This window comes from Eptatretus burgeri, chromosome 6 (genome assembly GCF_056783735.1).
Source record: "Eptatretus burgeri isolate ZD-2024b chromosome 6, Ebu_testis_v1, whole genome shotgun sequence".
Lineage (NCBI taxonomy): Eukaryota > Metazoa > Chordata > Myxini > Myxiniformes > Myxinidae > Eptatretus > Eptatretus burgeri.
This window is the reverse complement of record NC_140966.1, coordinates 39981075-40007838: the sequence shown is the minus strand read 5'-3', so window position 1 is coordinate 40007838 and position 26764 is coordinate 39981075. Positions and strand designations below refer to the sequence as shown.

The 26764-nt window shown below is 39.2% G+C and overlaps 1 protein-coding gene across 1 annotated transcript; it reads left to right on the top strand.

Annotated features, from left to right (window-relative positions):
- The first annotated feature begins 15467 nt into the window (after window positions 1-15467).
- LOC147024601 (uncharacterized) lies at window positions 15468-24999 on the top strand. Its single transcript, XM_085884658.1, has 2 exons — window positions 15468-23798; window positions 23958-24999. Exon 2 carries the CDS (start codon window positions 24024-24026, stop codon window positions 24660-24662), a length of 639 nt encoding a protein of 212 aa, XP_085740784.1. The 5' UTR covers window positions 15468-23798; window positions 23958-24023; the 3' UTR covers window positions 24663-24999.
- Window positions 25000-26764: the final 1765 nt, after the last annotated feature.

Genomic DNA, 26764 nt, shown 5'->3' with positions numbered 1-26764 from the left:
AAATTTGTAATTGATGAAACGAGTTGGTATATTAGTGAATATACTCCTAATCTTAAAACAGAAGAGATGTTGAAGAGAAGACTTAACTCAAAGAAACCACTCGGTGTATCATACCTCAAACGAAGATGTCAACACGTTAAACTCAACCAAACCACTCACACATGGAATTTGGGTGTTCTGGAAGGAAAGCCACGATATCTGTTGATAATTTTAAAAAAGCCAGATGGTGATACTGCGACTGATAAGAATAATGCATTGAGTGATTATGCGAAGGTGAAACAACTTCTTGTTTCTCGAGATCGAACATTTTACCCACGAGACAGATTGGAAACTAATTGGGGAAAAAATGATTATGCTGAAGCATACAAGTCTCACCAAAAGGTGTGTGAAAGTAATGGAAATAAAGAACCTATTTTGGATATGACAGCATTTAAAAGTTTGTATACAATCTATGCGTTTGACCTGAGTGCTCAAAAGGAAACTATAAAGTCTAATCGAGTGGATACTTCCCTATATATTGAAAGAGGAGAGAGTGAAGAAGTTGATGCAAATTGGTTGCTTTTGGAAGAAACAGAATTACAGATTAATACAGATAATGGTGTTATGATTAGTCTCACATAATTTTTTGTGAAATAAATGAGTGGCAAAGTACCAACTGGGGTATATGTTAATCAAATTAATCTTCATAAACTAGCATCTTTTGTTCAAAATCAAAATCCTTGGATGATTAACGTCAATACAATTCAGAGAAAAGGAGCAGTAAGAATTTATGTTTTGCTCACAAGAGAACAGGTTAAAATCTTGAACGATACTGGCTCACTTAAAATTAAAATGACAAAACTAATGTTGAAAAGATATTCAATAAGAGAGACGAGTGGAGGATTTCTCCCATTTCTAATTCCTTTATTTGCTGGTTTAAGTGTGGTTGGAGCATTGACGTGTGGTATTTCAACAGCGGTGAAAACTGCCAACGAAAGGAAGGCTCAAATCCGGGCTCAAAAAGAATTGGAAAGACATAACAAAGAGTTGGAGAGAGAAATTAGTGGAAGTGGTGCAATTGTAGATTTTGCTGAAAAACTTGAAGGTCTGCCTGATAAAGTGAGATTGTTAGTTGGAGATATGCTTTCTTCTATCGCACAAGCAGGTGTAAAATTAACTAAAAGGGGTAATGGATTATATCTTTCTAATAAATAAATGAGCATAGATGAGTGGTTTAAAGAATTTGGAAAGAATACAACATCAAATTTACAACTTGTCAAATATTGTAAGAAATTAAAACTTCATAATGTGGTTATTTGTCTGAGAGATGAATTAACAAATGTGCCTAAACATACAAAGAATATTATTGTGAACTTAGAAGATAATAATGGGAATGGTTCTCATTGGGTTTGTATTTTTAATAATCAAGACAAATATTATTTTGAGAGTTTTGGTCTTCCACCACCTGTTGAAGTCATAAAATTCTTTCAGAATGGTGTTTATCAGACATTTCAAGTCCAACAATTAAATTCCAAGTGTTGTGGTCAATTATGTCTGTATGTGTTACTTCAACTCAACAAAAATAATTTTTTTATGACATTATTTTTAATCTAATATAAATGACTTATGTTGGGAAAGATGGTTCTATCTTTGGTGTATCCCAAGAACTGGATATTGATTTATCAAATTATTACACAAAGGCACAAGCTGAACGACATAAATATAATATAACCAAAAATATTAATATGAAAAATGCTTGTAAATTTAAAAAAATTATCCAAGCCCGACTGACGCGAATGACTTGGTGAGATTAAGCGATTTATCACAATATATATCCTTAAATAAAACGGCCATGTATTCCAAATATGCAGAAGTGTTGATTTTATCTCCAGGTCATACAGAATTCACACTTAGAATTAAAATAAATTTTTATAAAGAAGAGCATATCGTTTGCATGAGAATAGAACAATGGGGGTATGATATGAATGATTTAGGGTATAATTGGTCATTTAAAATTGACCTTGAAGACCTGGAACAATTAAATCAGTCTCGTAAGGAAGAATATTATCCACTTGGTATAGAGAATGAGTTTTGTGGAGCCACGATTAGTAAACAACAAATAAAATAATTTAATAAGGGTGAATATAATAATGGTTTTGCCCGAGTTTATATCATGAAAACAGAAAAAAACAGGATTACATATAATAAGTAAGGTAATACAAAATTATTTAACTATGGGGATGTGTTTCGTGTCATAATATTATTCTAACATATATTTCCAATATATAAATGAGGGCAAGAAGGCTTCAAGAAAATTATCATTTCTGTGTCCAAGCATACCTTCAAGAAAAGGGTATTCGGTATTTTAATAAATATGTTCTACAACATAAGAATGAGGTATTTTTAATAAAAGATTGTCATTATGCTGATGTTGATAAACCGACAACTTTAGATTTAATTGGAATGTTAAATAATGAAAAAATTATAAAGTTAAGAAAACGTAAGGCTCTTTTAGAAATTGAAAAGAAATTTTATTGCTTTGCTGTTGTAAAAAAATTATTTTGGATACAGGAATAACAAGAAATCCTGATGAATATATGTATGATATTCTATGGGGTGTAAGCGATTCAAGGATAGTCAGGGATGAGGAAGTTGAAGAGAGAGAACAGAGAGAAGGAGGAGAGGGAGAAGAAAGAGAAAGAGGAAAGGGAGAAGAAAGAGAAGGAGGAGAGAGAGAGAAGAGAGAAAAGGAGGAGAGGGAGGAAAGAGCGAGACTGAATAAATATGAAAATATGGAAACCAGTGAGATTAGAAAAAGATTGGTAGTATTTCAGAAAATAACTCAACCCACCGAGGAGGAAAACAAAGAATTGAAAAGTCTATTAGCAGTATTTTCGACAAAACCATTGACATCGTTTTCATTGAGAGGATATTGATGTTATTTAAAGTTTTTATTTTTTATTTTTTCTTCAATAAATGGAGGAGAGAGTGAAGGCATTTCTCATGATTCTTTATGTTTTAAAAATTAAGATTCAAATGTGCATGTTGGAAACCAAAAAGGTTTTTGCACTCTGTTGGAATTTTTCTCATAAATAAATGAGTTATTGTCTCAAATGTAAAAAGAAAACTAATACTAAAAATATCTTATATTTTAAAAGTAAAAATAACAGGGTTATACAAAAGGGTATATGTTCGGTGTGTGGTTCAGAAAAAAAATCAATTTATCTCCAAACACAAACTCGGAGGAGATATACAAAATTATTTATCAGGAAGTAAATTTACAACTACTGGAATACCGGGGGAATTACATCTACCAGGGTATTCTTTCTGTGGTCCAGGCACAAACTTGGATAAAAGATGAGATGAGGCAGACAATCCTAAACCATGGAGCAAACCCATCAATACGGTTGATGAAGTGTGGCTGAGGCACGATATTGATTATGGGAATATCACAACGTTGGAAGAAAAGCATGAAGCCGACAGAGAAATGTTGTATAATTTGTCTCTGATACAAAATCCAACCTTGAGAGAAAAAGTTGATCGGTTCATCGTGAAGAAGATGATCAGTGCTAAATTGAAACTTGGACTTGGAAATTCAAAAAACTTATAGGCTCTAATGATGTCATTAAGATTGAAGAGCAATTTGCTGATGAATTACATAAACCAATATTCACAAAGTTTCAGAGAAGGAAGGTTTATTCCAAGGAAGTAGATTATATCTGGTCCGCTGATTTGATTGAACTCAATGATAAGGGGTACAAGTATGCTTTAACCGTGATTGATTGGAGGAGTAGATACGCGTGGGTTGTCCCTTTAAAAAACAAAACAGGTAATACTCTTATGTTTGCCTTTAAACAGATATTTAATAAAAGTAAGAGAAAACCTAAACAAATTGTGGACTGATGAGGGTAGAGAGTTTTATAACAAGGCATTTATGAATTTTCTAAAAAATAACAGTATTACATTATACAGTACCTTTAATGAAGGGAAGGCAGTTGTTGAACACTTTAATCGTACCTTAAAAGAGAGACTATATGAAAAATTCACACAACTCGGTTCACAGCAATGGTCATCTTTTATTCAGGATATTGTGGATAAGTATAATGACACGATTCACATGTCAACAAATATGAAACCATCAGAAACATTTACAAAATTAAAATATGAAAAAGAGATTAATGTCAGAAAACCTAAGTTCAAAGTTGGTGATATCGTAAGAATATATAGGTGGAAATCTCATTTTGAAAAAGGTTATATTAAACGATGGACGAACGAACTTTTTAAAATTGTTGATGTAATAGATACGGTTCCTTGGACTTATAAGATATATGATTTGGAAGGGGAAGAGATTTTAGGTTCATTTTATTCACAGGAATTACAAAAGACAAAACTAAGCAGATAATACCCATGGGAGCAATGGGTTGTTCCTTCACTCCCTCCTACTATACACCTTTGTGGACACTAGAGGGCCAAGTCGTAGGTGTATAACAGTATATAATGTGTGTCAAGGGGGGACGTTCTTAGATCTGTGAACCCCAAACACAGAATCCTCAACTGAATAGTCAATGCTTAACTTTTGCTTGTTGATGTGTGTGTGTGTGTGTGTGTGTGTGTGTGTGTGTGTGTGTGTGTGTATGTGCGTGTGCGTGTGCATGTACGTGTGTGTGTGTGTGTGTGTGTGTGTGTGTGTGTGTGTATGTGCGTGTGCGTGTGCATGTACGTGTGTGTGTGTGTGTGTGTGTCCCAACCCTCACATTCAAAATCTCAACCCCAACCCTCACATTCAAAATCTCACCCCCAACTCAATCCTTGCCCAACACAATGTCTTTTTCAAAATGAGATTTCCACCTATATATATTTTTTACATTTTTTTTTTCTATTCTTCCAATTCTGTCTTTTAAGGCTTTCAGGTTTTATGACATAGAAAGGGGGAGTGAGCCTGCACTTTCTTCCCAGAACTAACAATATATATTTTTATGTTTTTTTTTGTCTTCTTCCAATTCTGTCTTTTAAAGCTTTCAGGTTTGATGACGTAGAAAGGGGGAGTAAGCCTGCACTTTCTTCCCAGAATTTTCTTGATCTTGCTCCCATCAAGCACCATCCGACAAAGAACTACATCGATAGGTTTAGATCCCAAAGAGTGATAGCATTTCAAGTCTCTAAAATAAACCCAACTTTCCAAGTCTTCAAGGTATAACCACATTCCTGTTGAGTTTCCAAGATATGCATCACATTGTGATTTATCAAGCCAGAACCCACATTTCAAGTCTCCAAAATAAAACCAACTTCCAAAGTCTCGAAGGGATAACTCATTTCCTGATTTTTTCAAAATTTGTCAGTCTCCAAGGTAGGTCCCATATTTAGAACCATCTTGGCAGAACCCTTTTCCTGAGTCTCCAAGGTAGTTATTTAAACCATCAAGGCAGAACTCATTTACTGATTTTTTTTCAAAATTTGTGAGGTCTCCGATGTAGGTTTCATATTTAAAACCACCAAGGATAACTCATTTACTAATTTTTTCAAAATTTGTGAGTCTCCAAGGTGGGCCCCATATTTAGAACCATCTTGGCAGAACCCTTTTCCTGAGTCTCCAAGGTAGTTATTTAAACCATCAAGGCAGAACTCATTTACTGATTTTTTTTCAAAATTTGTGAGTCTTCAAGGTAAAACTTGTATTCTGGCTCATCAAGGTATAACTCGTTCAGTGGGTATTGTCTTGATAACTCGCAATGAGTACTATTGCTGTAAAACTCTTTTTCAGGAATTTGCTGGTCTCCAAGGTATAACTCTTTGGTTGGGCCATCAAGGTCGAGCTCGTTCTGTGGGTCTTGGTCGCTCATAAGGTCTTCAACCAAGCCAACAATTTCGCCCCAAGTTCTATCAAAAGCAGTATTTTCATATTGTATTTCAGATACAATTTCCTGTGAGAGAAAATAATAATGTATTAAGTAAGTTATTTAATTATTAAATGAGTCGATGCTTAAAAGGAACTGAAAATAGGAAAATAAAAATCTTACCTCAACACATAAAAGGTTTGAATCCAGTTCATCAACTTGAAGGTCTAGTTCCATACAAATACTCGATCTGCAAGCAAGCTCATCCCACTCAAGGCCTAGCTCGTTCTGTGGGTCTTGGTCGCTCATAAGGTCTCCAAAGTATAACTCTTTGGTTGGGTCAGCAAGGACGAGCTCGTTCTGTGGGTCTTGGTCGCTCATAAGGTCTTCAACCAAGCCAACAATTTCGCCCCAAATTGTGGCAAAATCGATATTTTCATGTTGTATTTCAGATACAATTTCCTGTGAGAGAAAATAATAATGTATTAAGTAAATTATTTAATTATTAAATGAGTCGATGCTTAAAAGGAACTGAAAATAGGAAAATAAAAATCTAACCTCAACAGATAAGAGGTTTGAATCCAGTTCATCAACTTGAAGGTTTAGTTCCATACAAATATTCGATCTGCAAGCAAGCTCATCCCACTCAAGGACAGTACAGCACTCCATTGTACATTTTTTTTTTTTTAAATGGAGTCTGGGTTGAACCTTTTATAGAGAAAGACTGGTGCGGGTGGTTTCCTTTGAAAATTCCCTGGGCAAGCCCAGGCAAGCTTTCGTTCAGAAATTTTCAAAACCATAACATTGTAGAATTTTCTCGTGATTTCTTTGAGTCAGAGATGAACTGGAAATGATGTAAGAGCAGGCAGGGCGTAGTAAAAGTGGGCTTGGCTTATGAAAATATCTCGTGAAAAGTGGGTGGGGCTTATGAAAAAGTGGGCGGGGCTTATGAAAAGTGGGCGTGGCCTATGCAAAAAATAATCTGAGGCTCAGGAGGTGGTCAGATGGGATCATTAAGAGAAGTATATCATTTCATAATGACACAAAAGGGGTATCTTGAAAAATATAAAGATTCAAATGTTTTCTTTTTAAATGTTTTAGATGGGGATTATTGTGCAAAGAAAATTAAACTATTGAAGGAATTTGAGAATGAACAAATGTTTATAGGTTCAATGAGTGAGCTAAACAATATGCATTGGTTATTTGAAAAAGAGTGTCCCTCGGCTTACATGTTTCAGATATTTCTTCAGAATCACCTTTAACAAATCACATTACTACTTTGCTTCTTGAACAAATCTTTATCTTGTTGCATTGATCATTTGAATAGAGTGCCCTAGGTTAAAAGGGGAGACAAATAAATATACCTTGGGCTAAAAAGGGGGTTTATTTTTCAGGAAAAAAAAAATATGAATCGCTGAAGATCCCCCATTCACTTACATGGGGAAAAGTGAGCCAGAATCAGTATACTCACCCTACTGGTGACCACTATATTCGTTATTGGTGTGTGTCTGTCTGTCTGTCTGTCTGTCCCGAGCATAGCTCTGTGGGTTTTGATCCGATCTTGATAAAATTTGGGTGGGAGGTTTATGTCATGATCTAGTTGTGTTTTCCTGAGAATGGGCATGGTGCGCCCATTATGGGCGGAGCCACGCCCAAAAAACGTGTTTTTAGGGGGTAGCCACTTTCAATTTACATCTTCTCCGAGGGGGTTTGTCGAATCTGGCAGGGGTTTCGGTATTTGGTTAGCCCAACGGCACCTGCATAGCCACACGGAGCTCGATTTTTCATTTTTGTCCCAAGGTCAAGGTCACGAACTTAGAAAATTGCGAATTTTGACATAAAAATCATCCGACCGCCCAAACTTTCAGAGCTAGGATGACAATATTTTTAATGCATAATCTTGAGGTCATTTCCCACCTTAAGTCTTGAAACCATTTTGCTCTATCTCGAACACCTTGCGCGTGGCGCCCCCTTCAAGTTTGTTTTTACACTGATTTCATCAAAGTATGGATAATTATCCGAGGAGTGCGAAATGCCATATAGCCTATATGATGTTATATTGTTCCTGGAATGTTCCAGAGGAAGTTTTGCACCAATGGTCATAATCCTTGACCTTTGACCTTTAAAATTCACAAAGGTTAAATTTTCAAAGTTGTGGGAATCGAACCGGGTTTTCGACCTTCTTCGATGAACTAACTCCAATAAGCTATAGCACGTATCCTGTTTCCTTATTTTATTGTCCACAACATTGTTTTGTGACCTTGAAAGGTTATGCAAAGGTCAAATTTTGAAAGTTGTTGAATGAAACCGTGTTTTCGACATTTCGCAGCTAATAACCTGTCACTTGTACCACATCATGTTGATCATTTTTATAACTTGGTCAAACATTTTCACATTGTCTCATCCTTGACTTCTGAAACAATCTACATCGTCAAATACCGCTCGTGAACCATTGCCGTCTCCAGACTTGTCAAATATAAACTCATTATTAATTGCCAATACATCATGAATGACTTTAAATATATTTCCACAACCTTCTCACAAACGTTACTCTGAGTTTATTCGTGCTCATATTGTGGATCGGATCAGACTTGTACATGTATAGGAGCGGATTTGCAATGAAAGTGGCTGGATCTTCGGTTGTGGGGTCTACTGCATTTATTGGATTGATCAGCAGTTGCTATTTCCACTTCATCAACACTACGTTTTCTCGACCAGATCCATTGTGACTTTGTTTTGTTTTCATCTCTGTGTCGTCATTTGTTTTCTGCAATTTTTCTTGTTAAATCGTACCTTTTTAGTGCTGTATTGTCGAATCCTTGTCCGTGCGACTCATTTCTACTCGCAGGAAAACCGGCTTGCACATCCTGTTTGTTCTGAAGATGCTTTCCTCGTTCTGCTTCTTTTCTCACAAGTATTGGCCTTCCAGCCTCCTCAACATTATCCCTTCCCCCTCATCAATTCAAAAAATTAAAAACAAAGAAAAAAATATATATATTTTACTCCAAAATATGAATTTCAATCTGTTTGTAATTCATTCTGCCTGTATTTCCTATATTTCATTCTTTATCTCTTCCTTGTCTCAATACCTCCAAACTGAATCTTCTTTGAATAAAATGCTTCTCCCTTCTTTCTTTAAAAGTTTTTAAATACATTTTAAATTTCAGCCTTGATTTCACATGCCTGCAAGATCTTACTAAATATGATTCAAATCTTTTGTTCCTCTGTTTTTTCCCCACCTGTGGAACAAACTTCCACACTCTCTTCAATCCCACTCTTCCCTCCAGGTCTTCAAGACAGCTGTTCACCACTATCTCAGATCATCCCCATCCAAAACCATGATCTTTTCTACCCCAATTAACTCCCACCCCACCCCAAAGCAAACCTCCTCCCAAATTCCCTGTTTTGCCTTTCTGAGAGTTTGCTTCTGTATCCATCTTGTCTAGCCTATGCATCCTCCCTTACCTCTCTTTCCTCCCCATATCCATGAATTGTCCAATTGTCCCTCTATTTTATCCCCCAACCCTGAGTTCTCAAGGATGTGTGGTTCTAAAGGATGTGAGGGTTTAAAGGATTCTGAAGTGTTAAGAGGATCTTAAAAGGACTAAAGGGTTGTAGAAAGACTGAAAAGGTCTTAAAAGGACTAAAAAAGTCTAAAGGGCATAAAGGGTCAGAAGGGGTCTAAAGGGCATAAAGTGTTGAAAGGTTCTTCAAAGGACAAAAGGGTCATAAATGGACTTAAAAGGTCTGCTGGTATAAATGATGTAAAGGTCTAAAGCAGGGGTCTCCAACCTGCGGCCCCTTAGACGGATTTATGCGGCCTGCGGTGCCATATTAAGTTTACATTACAATGCGGCCCGCGATACTGCCAATTTGTCAGGGTCAATGATCAAAGCGTTCTGTAATTTTTATGATGATTTTGATTCATATTAGACACATGTGTTTTTAACACGATTATTCATTTATCATATTCGTTGGCAAGAAAAATATATTCAGCACTAATTTTTGTTTAAATTTCCGCATATTAATTATATATTTTTTCGGAATTTAGCGTCCTTTTTTGGGTGCGGCCCTCCGCCCCTCACCACTTTGGTTTTGTGGCCCTCCGCCCAAAAAGGTTGGAGACCCCTGGTCTTAAGGGTCTTAAGGGGTCTAAAGTTTCAAAAGGGTCTTAAAATGACTAAAAGGGTAAAATAACTAAAAGGGACTAAAAAGTACTGAAAGGACTGTCCCTTCTCTGCCACCCCTCACCCACCTCAACTTTCTGTCCTCCCCCCCCCTCTTTCCCGTTCTTCAAAGCAAGAGCACATTCAATTAAGAACTTAAAATTTCATTAAGAGACTGAATTAAATTATAATTAACATCAAATGAAATTAAGGGTTTAAATTAAATGAACTACTAAACATCGTTTTTTGTTGAAGTCACAATCTCATAAAATGACAATATTGCAATATGTGATGGGCAAACGAACATAGATTACATTTTGAGTTAATTAGTTAATTATCTCACCACCTGGATGTAAATTTTAAAAAGGGCTCCTTTAGTTGTTGCGCATCGAAGTCATGAATCATCATGATGATTTTCAAAATGATCCGTTGAGTCGCCTTAGAGGGATAGGGAAACGAGAAATTGTTCATGTCGGACCCACTGACTGACTGACTGACTGACTGAAGGACATTGTTACAGCTTTAACAGCTCATCTTGACTTCATTGTCCACGAGTCAAGAACACAAAAACATATTTTGTAAAAGAAAATCATTTTTAAATTACATATAAGTGGATCATTTTGTGAGGTTAATAAGAATCTATATATTAATACTGAAGGACCAATTTTGTGCTCCTAGCGGTTGCGTCACGTTTTTCTCAGTACTGTGACCTGGACTGAAAGAAACTTCGTACCTGTAAGAGTGCATCGCACATAGTGGCAATAGTCAAACTTCAACTCTGAAGCATCTATATATTAATACTGAAGGACTAATTTTGTGCTCCTCCTAGCGGTCGTGTCACGTTTTTCTCGGTACTGTGACCTGAGAAGTTTTGACACGGTGTACGTCAAAGTAGACACGTGCACAAATCAGGGGACTTATTCACAAGGAGTAGTGTACACCAAAAATGTCGTGTACAAGGACGTTTTGTAGGCCTCATCAGGTAAGGCCATGGAGTACATCGACTGGGATCCAGCTCTTACAAGAGCCGCCACTGGTTGTCATATTGGGCTCATGGAACGGAATCAGTCTGTGACAGTGTTTCGGCGAGTAATGAATATTAACGATAACAAATAGTTTACGAATAAATATAAACTTCAACATTGCAAGAGATTAACTTTACCAGGTTGAAAAAAAAATTCACCTTGTCGAGTTTTTCATCATTGTCAGCTGTAAATGATTCACAATCATTTACAAATTGAGCCAAAACTTCGATTAAAATGTGATTAATCAAGAAAGCAAAATAAGTGTAATAATTAATCATTTCAAATCATTGAAAATAACCTCTTTAATTACATTCATATAAGTGTAAAATTTTCTTCTAGCCTCAGGAAAATATACAAAGTTCAGTAAGGATAAAATAATATTCCAAATATATTCAGACATGTAATATTAAGACCAGTTTGGAAGTTCAATAATCATAATAATATTCTAAATACTGCACATGAAAATAGCGAATGGAGAAATCAAGTTAGACCAAGTTACCTTCTTCGAAGTAATGGTTGGCCACCTTTAAGCCATAAATCAAGCTGGAAAAGGATGATAAATGTGCACTTACATGACTGTCGCATTTTTGTTTTTTGTGCCATGGGATTAAAAGATGCTGAAGTGTCCAGTTATATGGGTGGTAAATTTATTTAATGGCTGAATAAGACCCTTTAAATCAAAGCACTTGCATTTTTTTGTGGTTGAGTTTGTACAGAAAAACTCATATACAACCTGCTCTTCGGAGCTTTTCGGAGCTCTTTAGCCTGTCCTCCTTTAGTCACCTCACATCTGCCTGGAAAATACTAACATTATTTCAACTTACAAAAAGAGTGTAAAAACAGATCCCTTCAATTACAGGCCAGGAAGCTTACTTCCAATTTTAACTAATTAGGAATCCATCCATCATCGCTGCCAGCATTGTCTTTCCTCCTCACAATAAAGTGATTTCTGACCATCAGTTTAAATACTTTTCCAGTCACTCAAATATACATGCTGCTGATTCTCTATCAACAATGGTTGGAGGCTCCACATCTTGGACAACAACGGTTGAAGGCTCTACATCTTGGACAACAATGGTTGGAGGTCATTCAACACAGTCTGACATCCACCATTGCTTGCCAAGCTCACTGCCTGTTCTATGCAAGACTGTCTTCATAACTGGCTTTCTGGCTTCCTCCCCTCATGCAGCCACACATTGCTATCAAAGTAGTCATTTCCTCTTCTCTTTTCTTCCATTGGAGGCTGGAGTGTCCTAAGGCAGTTTACTGAGCCAAATCCTGTTCCACATATGCATAGACACCCTCGCTGATGTTTTGAAAGCTCTCTCTTCTCTTTTGCCGTTAACTCCACATTGTGCTGTGCAGTACGAAAACCCACTGACAAGCAGAGAGAAATCATGTCACTCACTGCTTATCTGAGGGAGACAATGTGCGAGTCTAACAAATGGAGCATGTCTTTCAATCTTGGAAAATCCCACAATCTCATCCTGTTGCTCAGTTTATAAAATGAACCCACTTATCTATTTAGATATTCAGCCACTTTAGAGGTAAGGTATCTTGAACTCTTAGGCCTCACCATCAGTTGTAACATATCTAATTATCTGACCCTGTACAAAAGCGAGTATCAAAAACCAGCCACAGACTGAGCCTCCTCTGGCATGCAAGTTAATCTTGAAAAATCAGACCGACTCAGCCTCAATAGTTTTCATTAGTTGCTTAATTGAGGACAGTGCTGATATTCACTGTGGCCAAGCATCGCATATGACTTTAAGATACTGCATAACTTAAAGCTCTCAACATTATTGGTATCTCCCATGACGATTTCAAAGCACTAGACCAGTTGCTCTTACATCAAAAATAGATTGGTAGACTTTTTTTTAACAATCTCATATCCTCCAGTCCTGCTTCATCAACTGAATCCTTTGACCCTCCATGGCTCCTCCAGGACATACGACTTCTAACAGTAAGCGCCTCCTGGTTAAACTTCCAAAATCCAGCCTTTACCACCCACCTCCGCTCTTTTGTTCCTCGTTTTCCCATTTCTGGAACTGCCTTTCAAAGTCGGTTTATCCCATCCTTATCTCCAGGGCTTCAAACCATCTCATTTCATCCCCTGTTCCTACCTGCAATATTTTCTACCTCCATGAACCATACCTAACCCAAGCCTCTTACCTCCAGATTACTGTGTTTCCTCCCCTCTGCTTTCCTCTTTTCCTGTTCATTCATTGCCTTGCTTTTTTCATGGACCTGTGCCCCCACCTCCTCACTGTCATTATTTAAAGATCATGATTATTTAATTATCTTCATGAAGTCAAGTTTTTAATTTGAATGTTATTTTTTAGGTCAATCTTTGAAGGTTTGTCTATGAATAAAAGATGTCATCGGTTTAATAAGATTACAAAGCAAATTAAATATATATGCAATGAGAGGGCTCTTAAATTTTAAAAGAACTTGTTCAGCCAATATTAGGGAAGAGAGTAAAATTAACTGTGTTCTTAATCATAAGTAATGATGATATTCCTCAATCTCAAGATTTAGTTAATTCAAAAAAAAAATGTCATTGTCGATGATTGCGTGAATGAGAAAAACCAATCTGTGATCTATTCCAATTACAGCCAAGGGAGACATAAAATTTGCAACTGTACCTATCTATCATTATCATATATTCAGCAACCTCATAAATCATGAAGAAAAATGAAAATTAATCTATTTTATTGAACCTAAACTCTACAGACATACAGCTTTTGGAGAGATAATTGTTCAACATTATGCGATTAGAAAGATAATGAACAGGGTTGGAAACAAATGAGAAATGCAATGACATCATTGTGAAACAAGAAACAGTATCAAAAGACATTTTCTGAGTGAAAATTTCATTATTAATGAAATTCCATGGATGCAAGAAAATGAGAAAGGAGGTTTAGGGAACATCAAAAATTAGTCTTTGCAGTTTCAAAACAAATCATTGACATTAAGAAGAACACAGACAACATACAACATATTATGGTAATAGGTGTCCAAAACCATCCTTGACTGTTGCAAAACATCAGCCGAGGCGCTCACTTTTTTTTCCCCTTCCGCCCTCACTGCCGCTCTCAATTACATCTCCAGGTGCTGCATGATGTCATCGCCAGACGATGATGCGTACCAAAAGGGTGTACTCAGTTTTCACTGCATTTGTTGAACTTCCCTAAAGTTTCTAATTCCATATAAAGGTGATGCATGATATCATCACCAGGTGTCGAAAGAAGAGAGTACTCAGTTTTTACTCCATTTGTTTTCTTGTTTGTTTGTTTTTCTTGTTTGTCTGGGTGATAGCTCAGCTATCTTTTGATCTAAAAGCTGAAATTTGGGGACCAAAGTGAAGATGTGCTTTGGCAAAAACAGCATTTATTATTTTTTATTAATCAATTGATTGATAAATTACTTACTTTTACTTATCCAGAGATAAACACCTCCAGGACTCGTTTGGAGGCAAGCACTGCCCAGAGATAAACACCGTCTGGGCACATCTGGAGACAAACAACTCCCGGAGATACGAGGTGTGTTCAAAAAGTATCCAACCTTAATTTTTCGTGCGTAAACAAATGAAGCTAGGGAGGCGTGGTTTAGTGCACTATGTAGGCGATCCTAATCCGTATGCGTGAATATTTTCCCGCCTGCAGAAGCTGTCAGTCGCCGACAGACCGCTGATGAGTGAGGAAGTGTAAGTGAGTGCCGTCGGATTTTCGTTTTTGACAAAATAACGGATCACTGTGGTCTCATCGCCAGTGATTACTGTGTTGAATAAGTTGGAATCCCTGTTCACAGTCTTCAGCATGTCCTGTGCGATCTCCAAACGGAGTTGCTTCTGCTCGATCGTTAGCAGCTTTGGCACGAACTTCGCTGAGATTCTCCTTAAGCCCAAATCCTCAGTCACAATGGAATGAACGGATCCAATGCTGACGCCCGCCTCGTCTGCAAGTTATCTGATCGTGATTCGATGATCCTGCATCAGCAGGGTCTTCACTTGGTCAATGACGATCTCATTTTGGGATGTTGAGGGCCTACCAGAACGTGCTTCACTTTCCACTGATGTGCGACCATCTTTGAAGCGGTTGTACCACTCTTTTATCTGTGTGGTGCCAATTGCTTCATTCCCAAAGGCCTGTTGAATCTTGCGGATCGTTTCCACTTGGGAATCACCAAGCTTTACACAAAATTTGATGCAGTAGCGTTGTTCAAGTTTTTCCGTCATTTTGTCAAAAACGAAAATCCGACGGCGCTCACATACACTTCCTCACTCATCGGCGGTCTGTCGGCGACTGACAGCTTCTGCAGGCGGGAAAATATTCACGCATACAGATTAGGATCGCCTACATACGTGCACCAAACCACGCCTCCCTAGCTTCATTTGTTTACACACGAAAAATTAAGGTTGGATACTTTTTGAACACCCCTCGTAAATACCATCCGGACACATCTAGAGAAAAGCATGGAGATGCTCCCACACCACTGCCTCCACTCTCTCCACTGCCTGCACTCGCCGCACCCTCTCCACTGCCTGTACTCACTTTCTCACCACTATGCGCACTCGCTGCCTCATCACCAATGCCTGGACTCACTGCACCCTCACCACTGTATGAATTCTCACCACTTCCTGTTCCTGCTGCATCCTCACCACTTCCTGTTCCCCACTGCACCCTCACCACTGCCTGTACCCACTGAACCCTCACCACTGCCTGTTCCCGCTGCACCCTCACCACTGCTTGTTCCCACTGCACCATCACCACTGCCTGTTCCCACTGCACCCTCACCACTGCCTGCTCCCACTGCACCCTTACAACTTCATGCACTTTCACCACTTCCTACACTCGCTGTATTCTCACCAATGCCATTCTCCTCAGCAACCTCACTCAACAACCCCAACCAAATATTATCGAGAAATTCCTCACATTCTGCTATTTGCTGCAAATTATCTATCCGTTTCTTTAACCTTGTAATAACTATCCTCAAGTGAGCGATTTCCTCACACTTCCTACTACAGTGAGTATACCTTATGCTCCCCCTATTCTTGGTATGGCCCACATTGAGCATCAATCACATACTCCTCTTCCTTTCTCCTTTGCTCTCTATTTATACTCCACCCCCCCCCACCATATTCCCAAGACCCCAACTGACTTAAATGCTTGCCTTAAATGCAAAACTTAAACACTAGGCTTCACCTGGATTCTTCCAAAAAGTAATGCAAATACCCGCTAAACTATTATGAACACAACTACAGCTTTTATAGATACAAAACGCACAACCCCTAACACAAATGTCGACAACAAAATTTGCAAAACAACACACAAAAAACACTTGTCTTGATCTGGTCTACAAGCTTACACAGCCACATGCAAATAACCGGAAGTGACATCGCCCCCAAAAAAACATCCAAATTCACGAAGTTCATTTACATGAGTCTCATCAATTTCTCTTATTACCTCTACCACCGAAGGTAAAGGAGGTTATGTTTTTACCCCTTTCTGTCTGTTTGTTTGTTGTTGCAGACGGATTTGGATGAAATTTTGTGGACAGGTTGGGTTTGTGACAAGGATGAACTGATGAGATTTTGGTGAAAATCTGGATCCGGATTGAGCTACTAGAATTAAAAAAAAAAATTCTTCACCATTGAGAGGGAGACAAAAATTATAGAAAGCATGATATCTCAAAAAGTTTGGACAGATTCGGACGAAACTTGGTGAACATGTTGGGTGTGTCGAAAGGACAATTGATTCGAATTTGGTGAAGATCTGAATCCGGATCCAGATCCGGATACGAGAATTATTAATTTTTTTATGTGCTTCCTCACCATTGTGAGATAGGGCCAAAACTGATAGCATGATATTTGAAAAATGTATTGGGCCGGATATGTTCTTGTGGATCAGGAATTGTATGTGGCGGATGTATGCGCTCTACGGAGTGCTCTTCTCGTTTATCAATTTTTATTGTCAATTTCTCTAATGCTGATTGCCCTCTTGCTAACATCTCCCAATCTACAGCACCTAGCCCTCTCCTTATACCCTCAAGGTTTGTCATCCTGAAATCCAATAGCCTTCCTCTACTATCATAATCTCCAACTCAATTCTTGCACACATTATGCTTTGGTCAGTTGATCCTAAATCAGTGCTTCTTAAACTAGTGAATGGTTCACCCTCAGGTGAATGGAGTGACTGAAAAGTGAATGAAATATTAAGGGTGAGAACGTTATAAAGCCATGTTTGAAGATCGGCACTGATCTCATACATGGCGGAAAAACAGCAGTCAGTAAAGGTTGTACAAATTCCTCTCTCCAACGACACAATGAAAATCCGACCTACTATGATCGCTGGAGATCTGAAGTAGCAGCTGATAGAAAAACTCTTTGAAGCACCATTTTTCACTCTACAGTTTGATAAATCAACAGTTATAAAGAACGGTGCACAACTCATTGCATATTGCAGTTTCCCAGACCAAAAACTGCACAAAAAAATGGAGAGCATTATCTCTTTTTGCCCACCAGTCACAGTTGATGTAACAGCTGAAGCAATTTTCTCGAAGCTAGACGAAATTATGAGGTGCAAATGACAACAGACAAAAGCTATGACAACAGACGGTGTTGCAGCCATGATGGGAAGTAAAAGAGTCTGTTCTGGGAAGATCAGAAGATCTTCAGAAGTCTGGGAAGAAAAATAACCTGATCTGGAGGAATCACCAAAGAGCATAATTGTCCAACCATCTGCAGTTGCTCTCTCGATATTTTGAGGCATATTTTCCTCAGGACGGTGTGGATAGATAGAACTTCATTGTGACTTCACCCAAAAAGCATCTTTTGAAACGTATTCCTACTATGGACACTATCGGGTTGGATTACTTGAATTTTCAGAATACTAATTAATTGCCATGAAGACCCTTGAAGTACTTGTGATAATGTCAACTACTTACTTGTTTGCACAAGGATTTTCGACCTTGGTAGAATTGAAAAACAAGAAACAAAATTCTCTTCTAGTCATTGATTCGGTAATGCGGGGTGCTTTGGAGATGGAAATTGATCCTCGATTTTAGAACCTTGTCACAGAAATGCAGGAATATTCTAGTAAATGATGTTGCAAACATGTTTAAAAATGTGAACTGTTATGTGTGATACTTGCCAAAAATTCATTACCTTTGTTTTGGTCAAATCATAAAGAGGTGAAGTCGGGTGTGAATTAAATTTTGTGATAATGACTCAAGGGTGAATAGCATTGAAAAAGTTTAAGAAGCACTTTCCTAAATGGTCTCCTCCCTCCACCTCCTCATCCTCCACCCTATTGCAAGCATTACTTAAAAGGAGGTTTAACACTATACTCCCCTTCTGTGGGCTTATCTATAAACTGAGTTAAAAAGCAATGCTGGTCTACATCTAGGAAATACCCATCTGCATTGCCCTTACCTTTGTTTCTGAACCCATATCTATCCCTGGCAAGTTAAAATCCCCCATACTCAATACTCTTCCCTTACACATGCCTTTCTGAATTCTTCAAGCACCGTACCCTTCCTTCCTCCCCTTCCCTCACAGCAAAACACTCATGAAAGCATCCTTCGAGTATCTTACCGTTTTCCAATCCATAATATCTTTCCAAACCGAATCCTCCACATTAATTATCTCCTTCCTTAAGGCCAAATAATAAAAATACCAGTTGATCGTCCACACCTGCTTCCTTTTTTGAAGCCGCCTCCTTTTTAAAATTATTATTTATTATTTTGTCATACATCCTGAAAAATATCTATATCTTTGTGCATGACTCTTGCACCATTCTTTGAATTGATCATTTTCCCATTTAGTGTACATGACTCTTTTAGAGCGTCACCCTATTTTTTTTTGTTCTATATGCCAAGACCTTCAAAAAAAGTTTTGGTAACACCTCCAGATCAAGTACATTTTCTCTGTCGGGTCCATCTTGGATTTGCACTTGGCTCGCAGCAAACTATAATTGAACCAAAATGCCCATATTGGGTTTAGATGGAATAAATCATTAGTATACATCCATAAATTATTAATTTTGATTTACTTCAATTACTTATGCATTGCTTAACACATTTTAGCATGATTTATTCTCTTAAAACTTGGTTCACAGTAGAAAATGACCATATTTTATGTAATTTTAGTCAAAAATAGTCAAAAATAGCTTTCAACTTGAAAGTAGCTCAAAGTTTGATGGTCTCTGAATTACTTAATTGTGTGTGTGTGTGTGTGTGTGTGTGTGTGTGTGTGTGTGTGTGTGTGTGTGTGTGTCATTGTCGGGGGAGGGTGGTGACTCACTCCTTGCACTCACTATATCCTCACCACTGCCTGCACTCGCTTCAGCCTCGCCACTGCCTGCACTCGGTGCACCCTCACAACTGTGCTTTCACACAACACCTGATGCAAAATCAAGACAACAAATACGAAAAACAAAAAGTAAGCACTTGTCATGTTCTGCCGCACGGAGCACTAAAAATTCCACGTTCACTCAACAAAATCTGACTTGATGGTGGATTTGATAAATGATGGAATGCTACTCTAAAAAATGATTGGTATTGGTTTTCACAAATGCCAACATTTGTGTCCCTTAAGGCCCGGTCACACCTTGACGTTTTAGCCAACGTATGCCGATTTTTGAATTTTTTTTCTAAAACGCTGGCACACGTTGAATACGTTATGGGTAAGTTTTGATAACATTGAGAGCACGCTGAAAAACACTGCCATACGTCGTTGTACGTTGGCTTTAAATGTTGTACTTTTTGGTTGTCCTCAAATTTTTTCATGCTTGAAATTTCACGACGTATGCCGGCGTATGACTCACACGTTCCGCTACGCTGGCCACAAGTTGTATGCACGGTCTGCGATCGTTGACAGACGTCAACACATGCTACTTGTAAGTTAATCATAAGTTGAGACACGCCAAGGTAATGTTTAGCGTACCCAAAACTTATTTCTAACCTATGATTAATGTGTTGTTGGCACGTTACGCGATCGTTGCCACACATCGACAGACGTTACTTTTAAGTTACTCATAGGCTGAAAGACGTCGGTACAATGGATCGTCCTTGCGTCAGCGTCCACGGCCACGGCCAGGACACTTATTTGCAGCATTCTTCAAACTTTTCTTCGGCATGACGAGGATGTTCACACTTCGATGTCTAGCTTGGCTATGATTCCAATTGTCCATCGGCAGCGTCTATTTAAAATAGTCGAGTTTGAGCGTTTTAACACGTTCAGAAGAAACGCTTCAAATTTCCAAACCCCAGCGTCAAAAAACAAAGGCGAGTGACAGCAATTTAAATCGTTCATTGTAAACAATGAAAATAGCTGAGTGGTACCATTTAAAAGTCGTTGAGTGTAAAAAAAAATCCAATTGTTGAGCGCAAGCGTCTACTTTCAATAGTGGGGTTTGAGCGATTTAGCACGTTCAATAGAAACGATTAAAATTTCCGAGCGCCAGCGTCAAAAAACAAAGGCAAGTGACAGCAATTTAAATCGTTCATTGTAAACAATGAAAATAGCTGAGTGGTACCGTTTAAAAGTCGTTGAGTGTAAAAAAAATCCAATTGTTGAGCGCAAGCGTCTACTTTCAATAGTGGAGATGCAGCCATTTAAATCGTTGAGTTTATCATTTAAATCGTTAAACGCAAGGACGATCCATCATAACCCACACCCTCCCCCTCACACTCACCTACTACTGCCAACATGAACAAACTACTACTAATACTGATACTGATACTGTTACTGCTGACATGGACATCGACTCAAAAAGGACTCGAAAACACTGTTGGGTTCCCCTTTTATGAGCAGCATTTTTATATACCAATTCCCAAAACCGCTGGGAACACGTCTTTATATGGCAGTTGTAAGCTAGAAGCACGTTAATTTTTTTTTTTTTGTCGACCGGAAGACGTCATTGGAATATGTCTACATACGTCGATGTGTGTTGGGACTACGTAAAGAATTGGTTCAAAGCACGTCAAACATAAGTTAGAAATAAGTTTCGCGTAAAGGCCCGGTCACACCTTGACGTTTTAGCCAGCGATGGCAACGTATTAAAATGTATCTAAAACGCTGGCTTACGTTGAACTTTTGATGTTTTTTTTTAAAGATTCGGACGTATTCATAGCGACTTGGTCTTATGTATAACGCATTGGTAACAACACAGAACGTTTCGTTGTGTTATAGATAACTTATACCAACGAATGCTGAACCTGTTGTCGGCCTACACAACCGCTGCCCAACGACAGTCTAACTCAGGCATAGCGCGTTGCACGCATCACCGACGATGTCGTGGCGTAGCCTATTAAAAGGCTGACGCACAACGATTCGAATCATAACTGCCGTAGAAATGGAAGGGTCAAAATCGCGGTCACACCTTTGCGATCTTGCCAGCGTATGCCGACGTAACAAAAAGTGTGTCTAAAACTTTGGGGCACGTCGAATACGGTATGGGTAAGTTTGGTATGCGCGAGTAGAACGCTAAATACGCTATCATACGTCGTAGTAAGTAGAGTACGTCAAGAAATTTTGAACATGTTCAAATTTTTACGACGTACTCGGCGTATGACACACGTTCGCATGTGATGGGGATAAGTTTTACACACGATATGTGGACGCTTACAAAGGCTACTTATAAGATACTCATAAGTCGAAACACGTCGCGGTAATGTCTTTTTTACGCGAAACTTATTTATAACTTATGTTTGACGTGCTTTGAACCAATTATGTACGTAGTCCCAACCAACATCGACGTATGCACACGTATTCAAATGACGTCTTCCGGTCGACAAAAAAAATAAAAGAACGTGTTTCAAACTTACAACTGCCATATGAAGACGTGTTCCCAGCGGTTTTGGGAATTGGTATATAAAAATGCTGCTCATAAAAGGGGAACCCAACTGTGTTTTCGAGTCCTTTTTGAGTCGATGTCCATGTCAGCAGTAACAGTATCAGTATTAGTATTAGTATTAGTTTGTTCATGTTGGCAGTAGTAGGTGAGTGTGAGGGGGAGGGTGTGGGTTATGATGGATCGTCCTTGGATCCGCGTGTCCACGAGTAGGAGACATCTTTTCACCATTGTTCGAAGTTCTTCGCGGCTAATTTTTAATGGGACTTTTTTCAACAATGAGCTATTGCTTGTTTTTACGATTTAGGTCTATTCATAACGGGTTGGACAAATGCACAATGAACTAATAATGTGCGTAGAGCGCTTTGATTACTTATAGATACGATATACCAACGAATAATTATCGTGAAGCCGGCGTTCACAAACTATGCCCAACGATAGCCTAACTTATCCATATCGTGCGGCAGTTTATCTTTGCCGGTGACGTAGGGTTTGTTATTCGTAGGCTGACACTCAACGATTTAAATGGCTGCATCTCCACTATTGAAAGTAGACGCTTGCGCTCAACAATTGCATTTTTTTTTACACTCAACGACTTTTAAACGGTACCTCTCAGCTATTTTCATTGTTTACAATGAACGATTTCAATTGCTGTCACTCGCCTTTGTTTTTTGATGCTGGCGCTCAGAAATTTTAATCGTTTCCATTGAGCGTGCAAAATCACTCAAACCCCATTATTGAAAGTAGAGGCTTGCGCTCAACAATTCGATTTTTTTTTCACTCAACGACTTTTAAACGGTACCACTCAAGTATTTTCGTTGTTTACAATGAATGTTTTAAATTTCTGTCACTCGCCTTTGTTTTTTGATGCTGGCGCTCAGAAATTTTAATCATTTCCATTGAACGTGCTAAATCGCTCAAACCCCACTATTGAAAGTAGACGTTTGCGCTCAACAATTCGATTTTTTTTACACTCAACGACTTTTAAACGGTACCACTCAGCTATTTTCATTGTTTACAATGAACGATTTCAATTGCTGTCACTCGCCTTTGTTTTTTGACGCTGGCACTCAGAAATTTTAATCGTTTCCATTGAACGAGCTAAATCGCTCAAACCCCACTATTGAAAGTAGACGTTTGCGCTCAACAATTCGATTTTTTTTACACTCAACGACTTTTAAACGGTACCACTCAGCTATTTTCATTGTTTACAATGAACGATTTCAATTGCTGTCACTCGCCTTTCTTTTTTGATGCTGGCGCTCAGAAATTTTAATCGTTTCCATTGAACGTGCTAAATCGCTCAAACCCCACTCTTTTAAAAAGACGCTGCCGATGGACAATTGGAATCATAGGCAAGCAAGACATCGAAGTGTGAACATCCTCGTCATGCCCAAGAAAAGTTTGAAGACTGCTGCAAATAGATGTCCTGGCCGTGGCCGTTGACGCCGACGCAAGGACGATCCTTCATCACCAAAACCCTCCCCATCACGCTCAACCTCCGACGGAGAGGATGCTGGCTCCAACGCCTCTCGGGCATCGTCGGTGGCATCGATAGTTGCGTGCGACGCCTCCACGTCCCCTCCACAAGCCGTTGCGAAGAAGAGGGCCAAGAAGACAATGTATTGTCTCGATTTCGAAGAGGAGCAGCTCATGTGTGACTTCCTTCGCGACAATCCATGCATCTGGGACATCAAGAAGACGGACTACAGAAGGGTGGACAAGAAGGTCAAGGTCTGGGAGGATCAAGGCAAGGCCATGGGAAAGTCTGTGGAGCACCTTCAGGGGTGGTTCAAGTCCCTGTGAGACACCCACACCCGTCTCGACAGGAGCAAGAGCGGTGACGGCGCCACCGAACTGGCGGAGAGGGAGCAGTGGGTGAAGGCAAACTTCGGCTTCCTCAAGCCTGTGGTCCGTCATCGTCCTTTGCCCGTCAATAGTGTAAGTGTAAATACATAGTATCATGGATACTATTTTTTTCCCCCATGCCTTTAATTGTACTAAAGATCTGTAAGGAAATTCTTCATATATTAATGCAAAGCATTACATTTGCCTCAAATTTTTGCATTGTCATTTAATATACACTTGTTGTAATTGCAGATAAAGAAAACCATAGCGGCACACAGCGGGGACCTCGCCGCTGCAGAGGCAGTTTGTGCAGAGCTCATGGTCCATGAAGACAGCACGCCTTCCCCTGTCCCACATTCATCCGCACAGGGCAAGGGGAAGCGTGCACACGACGATGACCAGCTGCTGCAGTCACTCGAGGAGAGGGTACACGAGTCTGGGGAACTCCTAAAAAGTCTCGCAAAACCTCAACCCATCACAGCCGCTGCAGCGTACGCCAAATACGTGCATGACATCCTGCTCGGTATGTCCAAAAACAAGTTTCGGGAGGCAAGGGCAAGCTTCAACGAGATCCTCAATGTGCTGCTGGATGAGGACAGTGAAGAGGAAGAGTGCCCGACGGCTCACAACGTCCCTGCTCGTGTTTTAAGGTGCAAGTTTGCAGCAACAGCTAGGCACCAGCCACCCCGCCACATGTGGGGAAACAAGCCATCGACTGTGTCAGCATGGACCTCACAGACTACCGGCGATGTGGACCCACACATGCAGCATCCGCAGTGGCAGCTGATGACGCCTCATCCCCCTCAGCATGGCTTTTTGCTTCCTCCCCCTGTGAGTACACAGCAGGCAAGCTCCGCATCTGCATCTGATGTGCAAGAACTGAACCAGTCCCCAAACGAGTTGGACACATTCGCAGTAGGAGTAATGTCGACATCTCTGGCTTCTCAGGACTGCTGAGCTTGACCAGCGATCTGATTGTCACAAGCACCCCTTGTGTGGAGGTTAACAAACCTCCACCACCTGAGAAGAACAAGTAAATAGAGTGACAGTGTCGTGGTTTACTTTTCAAGTTTGGCAAATACATTGTTTGGGCCATATTTGTGCCATTTTTTTTATATACGTTTGACCACTGTACTCTTTTTCAATTTTTCCACAGAGCACTGAATAAAAGTTGAGCAAACTCTTTCTATTTTGGTTGGAATTGCTTCATTAATATTTAATTCATAAACAATAATGCTAAATATGAATCCGTTAGGCGCCATCGCTGCTCGCTCTACTTTGGGAGCTGGGCGACGCCACTTGTCCTTTTCATTTACATGGTACCAAGCTGTTTAGTACAATAAATATGTTCATCACAACCCTCCTAGTTTGCGGCCAGAAACCCGCCTTGTGGAATACTAAACATGTATCCAAAGGGACTGTAACAAATGTCAGCCATAGTGATCCCATTTGCCTATTCGCTAAAACACTTTTTATTAATAGGAGTTTGTTACACTTTCTCCTTGTTCACATTTTAAGTCGCGTCTCGCTTGCGAGCCGTGGTTCATGGAGAGCTTGGCGCTGTTCTTCTTCTTGTTGTGAAGACAAAACCTTTACGTCACGGCTCTTTCACATACACGATCCGGATCTCCAAAAATACCAGACACATATACACATTGTCACATTGAGGTTGCCTTTTGATAGTGTCTAACGTGGACTTTTAAATACATTCGGAAATTTGCTTACAAGTTTGGGGAAGTTCGTGTTACAATTAAAAAATTATTCCATTTAAATTGCGTAAATATACTTACAACTTAAAATTAACGGAAAACGCCATTTACGGGCGTGAGGCGACACCACGTGACGGTTTTTTGTAGTTGTTGTTGTTTTTTCTTTCCTTCAATTATATAAATAAATGTTTTTCCCTATTGTCCTGGAGAGGACAAAACCTTTAGGATACGGCACTTGGAGACATTTGTCCTTGTTTATTTTAAAAAGACCCCTCGGAGGTGTACTTGTGGAGGTTTTTTTTTGTATTTTGCACACTTCACAATAACTATATGTTTTTCGATAAAGTATATGAGCTATTCCGAAGCAACGGAGGTGTGCAGAGCAACCATTAAATTTTGTGCACGAACGAACAACATTGCACACCATTCACCCAAGTGTCTTGAACAGCATAATGTTCTTCTTCAACATATTAACAATTTAGCATTCGTGAGGCTGTTAGAAATGTACTGGGCCATAAACTATATCCTCCTCGTCGTTTTGGGTGGTTAAGCCTATAAATTGGCATGAAGGGCCATTTGTAGATTGCGCACAGACTCATTTTTTTTATTTTTTTTGAAAAGTTTTTCTTTTCGGAAAAATTAAAGGGGTCGCTGGCAAGACTTTGATAGGACCCGTGGTGCTTTATTGGAAAGAACACGATTCACACATATATTGAGCGTAGGTAGCAAATTTCATAGGAATCCTTGAAGTGGTTTAGCTGTTAGGCTTGACAAAGGATTTTGGGAAAGGCAGTCATGGAAATACCCTGAAAAAGGGTGCTGGAAGAGCACCCAATACGTTATGTTGTCTTCCCTTATGTATTTGTCCTTTGTAATAAATAACAGAAACGATGTTCATTTCAAGAGGAATGTTAAATCCTCTGTGGTCCTTTATTGCATGAACTTTTGCATCAACACATATCTATAGCATTTTTTGTTGCCATGGAATTGAACCAGCAGGGGAGTTGACCCAGTGCTTGAGGAGATTCCTCTGTTTTTTCGCATCCTTGGAGGCAGTGTTGTTACCAGTAGCTGTCTGCGTATCCTCCAAGTGGCGTCCCTCTCGCCATGCTCCTGGAACAACGTCGCATTTCCCATTGTCTTCCCGGTCAAGTTGCTGGTTGTGTAGTCCGGGGTACCTTGGAGTCAAATTATATTTTATTCACTTATAAAGCACAGCTTTTATAAAAACACGTATCCAAATGCGCTGTGCAATAACAAACAATATAATGATTCATATAACATCGAAGGTAAGTCATACATTTTTCGAAGGGTACGCTAAAAAGTTCTATTGCATTCTATACTGGTTAA

Coding starts and splice junctions, on each gene's coding strand:
- LOC147024601 (XM_085884658.1), top strand. CDS start 24,024: ATGGTCCATGAAGACAGCACGCCTTCCCCTGTCCCACATTCATCCGCA.